The following is a 4923-nucleotide window of genomic DNA, read 5'->3' as shown; positions in this document are numbered from 1 at the left end:
TTGAAAATTAACCAAAGTGTTTTTAATGGAAAGACCAAAATCATGGATGTTGACAATCTCAGATACCATTTCTATTGATTTTCGATTTCAGGGACCATTTTTATTGATCATGAAAATCTCAAAGACCATTTGGTATAATAACTCATCTTTTAATGAAACATTCTATTGCTAAAATTTTGAAAACTAAATTATATGGAATTCGATAATTGAATTATTATTTAAGCGCGTACTCATTTTTAGTAACACATCATTTAATTTATAAATTTTATCTATGAATTTCTATTTTTGAATATTTGGCAATTATCCCCAACCTCTCAAGTTTTAACCGCCAATTATCCAGTTCAACTTCTACCAGCCATGACCTCCATAACTCAAACCTTCAACACTACGCCACCATCATTCCCCCTCTCTCATCACCCCCCATAATCAAATGGCCACGTGCTTCCCCTTCCGCGCTATCCCCCTCAAACCCCACTTCACCCGCCCCGCTAAAATCACCTGCTCCGCCCCCACCGCCCAATCGCAGCTCTTCAAGCAACGCCTCCTTAACCTCATCGGCGACCAGGACCGCGGCCTCATGACCCAGAACAACCCCACAAAGCTCGCCTCCATCGTCAAGGCCATCGACGACCTGGCTGATCTTGGCCGAGACAGCGTCACCACCGGCGGCTCCCTCTCGGCCACATGGCGGCTGCTCTGGACCACGGAGAAGGAGCAGCTCTTCATCATCCAGAACGCTTCCTTATTCGGCACTCAAACCGGCGACGTCTTGCAGGTGATCGATGTCGGCCAAAGGGTCCTCAACAATGTCATCACTTTTCCTCCGGATGGGGTTTTCTTCGTCCGCTCTGATATCGCCGTCGCTTCAAATCAGAGGGTTAATTTCAAGTATGTGTTAGAATTTGGTGTTGAAGTTGAATTTCGATTCGAATTACAATTTGGAAGTTTGGGAAGTGTTTATTTTTCTTTGTTTTGGTATTTACTTAATTATATTTTGTTGTATGATCAATTGGTGATGTTTGGTTTGTGTTAGATTTACAAGTGCAGTTCTAAGAGGGAAAAGCTGGGAAATTCCATTGCCGCCGTTCGGGCAGGGCTGGTGAGTGCTTTATTTTCTGATGTTAAGAAAATCCCAAGTCGTTACTGCTTTGCTTGGTATGGTTAGAAAAGTTATGAACTTCAGCCATATAGTTTGCCTCTATCACTTCATCTCTGAGCTTGAAACCGACTATTATGAACTTCACTCATATGGTTAGCTTCGACACCGGTCTCATGAAGGCATGAACTGATTTTACAGTCTCATTAGTTTCTTTGTTAAGTCAGTTTTATCCATGGTATGTCTCCACTTGTTTTGGTTACTGGTTTTTATTTGTTTTGAACTTGATATGTGATGATAAATGTTTCTTTGGTTATTTATTTTACGTTACCTATTCCTTGTTATCCTGACCTTCTGATTTCAATGACAAAGTGAATCATTCTGTTACATTGTGTGGGAGTGTACATATATCCGCATTTTTTTCTTCCAATTTTGAAACAAATAATAACAGGCCCTAGAGGTGCACAGCTTTATTCTGTTCTATCCCTCACCTTCCATGATTTAACCCAAGAACTCCTTACTGAAGGGGGAACGTATCGCTTTGCTGCAAGTTCCAGTTATTGGAATTCCTTGGTACTTTGTGCCAACAATAAGTCTACTTATCACTGCTTTTGTCCTGATGAAGTTTCGTTGCATGAAAGATACTTCCTTTTAATTTATTCTTGACGTCTGAATCCCAGAAGTTGCTAGTTTTGAAAGAAGATGGGTAGTACCTATTGCTCTATTTTTAATTCTCATTTGTGGGTTTTGAGGTGTGACATAGAGCTGCTTCAGAAAAGATGTAGCCTTCCTCCGTAATTTGGGATTCAATTACAAAGGAGCTTTGTTTGGTGTCCACTTTTCTTATCATATAGGAAGTGTGCCTGGTTGTTCCTCTAGGCAACATATCAGCGTTCCCAGTGCTTGAAACCTACCTCTTGTTGCTAGAGCCCTTTTTAATGGATGCTGAATTTCTGAATGTTGTTATTTTGAGAGAGTTAGCTTCTACTTCTGGATTAATATACTACCTTGAAAGATAGGTGAATAGTGTGACTAATGGCCCCAGAGCATTGAATTTTCAACTTTAGTAACAGACATCTGTCGAAAACTACTGTGCACTATAATAGTCAAGTTGTTTGTTTTGTAGAGCAATTTGAAAACTACTTGTTAAAGATCATCTTTTCTTTAGGTGCTTGGTTTTAGTAGCATGATTTTGGAATTTAGGTTTATCATGCCACAGAGAGTAGTCTAAACTTTGGTTTTTACGACCATAGGTTGTTTACTCGTAATTGATCAGGTTGAATCTTCTGTCACAAGGAAGTTATGCACCTGATAGTAGCATCCTGTTCATTGTTTTGTACACATGGTTTATTCCAGAAGACTCATCACTTCTCCTGAAGAAAACTGCTGGTTCAACTCTTGAGTTGATTACTAACCAAAACTAGTAAGAAAGAAAGAAAGAAATGAGAAAAATTTACAGCCTGGTTTACTTCTATTTACCCTTGCATGATAGAAAAGCCAAACCTCTGACAGGCAATACTATCTGCGTGAATATCAGCATACAACTTGACATTACAGAAATCTGATGCTTTAATTTGAGGTGCATTTTGTATTCCTTAAGGCTTCAATACTAATGTCTTTCTAATCAACCCAAATCCGTATTTGTGATACTTGGGGAGGTGCTGCTTTCTTTTAGCTTTTATGTTTTTTGGTATTAAAGGAATTTGGTTCTTTTTAGGTTTGACACTGTGTACCTTGATGACGAGATTCGAGTTGTGAAGGATATCCGAGGAGACTATTTGGTTGTAGACCGTGCTCCCTACACTTGGAAAGAATGAAGAAGAAAGTTGTTTGCAGTGATCTCATTATTTCTCCTAGTGACACAATGTGAGTTCACTTATTCAAAACCAACCATCAACGTTTTTTTTCTTCTTCAGAATGTTACTACTTCCCTTCTCGTGGTACTCCAGATCTTATCTTTTTGCATAACTTTAGTTTTTACCTTAGAGTATGTTGTACTTTTCATTGAATTTTGCATATTTCATCAATCCACAGCCTTGCCAATTTCCCATTTTTTTAAGGTCTGGTTAGGCGTTAAACATACAGTCTGTTGTATCTGAATTTCGTTGTCTCGTGCCTATACTAGAGGTATATATTTGTAAAATTAGGGGCTCATAGTTGCTACTGGTCAAAGTTATAGTATATACTGTCACGAAATGAAGCTCGAAAGACCAGTTGGACAACAGATTAGGAAATCTGAAGACAGTTAACTGCTTCAAGAAGTCAAAGTGATGGATTCCTGACCCTTACCTCCGCCTCCTATTTGTGTTATATTTGCAAAGAAAATATCTTCTTAATTTTCTTGCTGAGAAATGCAACCATTTGTTATTACTACAAGAGAAAGGAACAAATTACAGAGGACAAAGTAACTAAAATCTAAATATGATATCAATTGAAAATATTGCAATTGACTGAAACTGCCTTCTACAGAACTATTGCGTTCCAATCTGCAAAATTAGCAAAAGAAATAAAAGGGTTGTCCATAAATACCACTAGTACTTTAATGATGCTCATGATAATCATATAGCTTGTTAGAGATGCACTCTCTACATAATGACTAGGTTCTTGCTATGGTTCGCCAGCAACCATTTTTTTTCAATGATTTTGATCCGCAATTAATTTGATGATATGATAATTGAAACCCCCCCAAAAGCTGTGGGTTTGAATCTGTATATGTAGATGATGATCGTAGAGTTGCAGAAGACATTCATAGAGATTACTTGGTTCTTGACCGTGCCTCCTTATGTTTGGAAAGAGGGACGTGCAAAGAGTTGGTATTTCACCCGTTTCCTGTGAATGCTTTGTTTATAAGTGAATATTTGAAGTTTTCCTTTTACGATCTTGTTTTTTGTTGTATAAATATCATTATACACATCTAGTGGAATTTCTCTCCACCTGTATGTGTGCGGTCGTAGGTTTGACTCCCGAGAATGGTTACTTTGATACCAAAGTATTGTTGGCTCATTGTGTGGCTTAACCCAACCTCCGACCCCAGTGGTGAGTTTGGACAAGTGTTCGATACTAATAGTAGTCTTTGATATTTAGATCACAAGTGCCTGCTACAATGGCTCTACTATTTGTTGTGAATGCAGACTTTTGTGAGGGTTGTTGAATTAGGAGTCTAAAAGATAATCTTGTTTAACATCCCACCTCAGAAGCCACTTGCTCACGCAATCAAGACCAAAATGGCAAGAGTGATATCGGAAGGAGATTTTCAGCAATGTTTAAGGTGGAGAGCAATTCTATGATTACGCACGAATACGCCTGCAAATATTGGTTCCATGGCTTTGGAAATCATCACTCACTCACTCACTCACTCACTCACTCACTCACTCACTCACTACTACGCCTCACGATTCACCAAATCTCATGTTTTATGATTTCCAAGTTTTCTATTTTCGAGTCATGCTCCTAAGCGTTACTTATTGGATCACGAAACTTAGATCAATCGGGAATTCATTTTTAATTGATTTGGTTGAAATGAATTTGTGTTTGATGAATTTATCCTTGTAATAGAGGTGTACAATTGAGACAGTTGGGTTTTGGTGTGGATTCTATGCTATGTATCATTCAATGTAAGTGTTTTAGCCGTTCAAATTTGATTTGCGCAACTGTTTAGATTTTCTATTTTTAATCCCCGCAATTTATTTTTCCATCATCAATGCTATGTAGCATTTTAAAATTTTCCTCTTTATTAGAAGGAAAAAAAAAAAGAAAAAGGAAAATCAAGAATGAATGTGTAGATTATCTCCAACCCTTGAGTTAAAATCTAAAATTTTAAAGAAAAT

General features: G+C 37.8%; 1 protein-coding gene across 2 annotated transcripts; it reads left to right on the top strand.

The window, feature by feature from the left end:
- The first annotated feature begins 413 nt into the window (after positions 1 to 413).
- On the top strand, positions 414 to 4459 carry LOC137735218 (probable plastid-lipid-associated protein 11, chloroplastic). Of its 2 annotated transcripts, XM_068474625.1 has the most exons (4): positions 414 to 888; positions 1034 to 1099; positions 2814 to 2962; positions 4291 to 4459. In XM_068474625.1, exons 1-3 carry the CDS (start codon positions 431 to 433, stop codon positions 2911 to 2913), a joined length of 624 nt encoding a protein of 207 aa, XP_068330726.1. In that variant the 5' UTR covers positions 414 to 430; the 3' UTR covers positions 2914 to 2962; positions 4291 to 4459. The 2 variants fall into 2 exon arrangements, with proteins under 2 accessions (XP_068330726.1, XP_068330725.1); XM_068474624.1 differs by lacking the exon at positions 4291 to 4459 and having other exon boundaries at positions 2814 to 4259.
- Positions 4460 to 4923: the final 464 nt, after the last annotated feature.

Source organism: Pyrus communis, chromosome 5 (genome assembly GCF_963583255.1).
Source record: "Pyrus communis chromosome 5, drPyrComm1.1, whole genome shotgun sequence".
Lineage (NCBI taxonomy): Eukaryota > Viridiplantae > Streptophyta > Magnoliopsida > Rosales > Rosaceae > Pyrus > Pyrus communis.
Note: the sequence above shows the minus strand (reverse complement) of the source record. Positions and strands in the feature narration are given on the sequence as shown.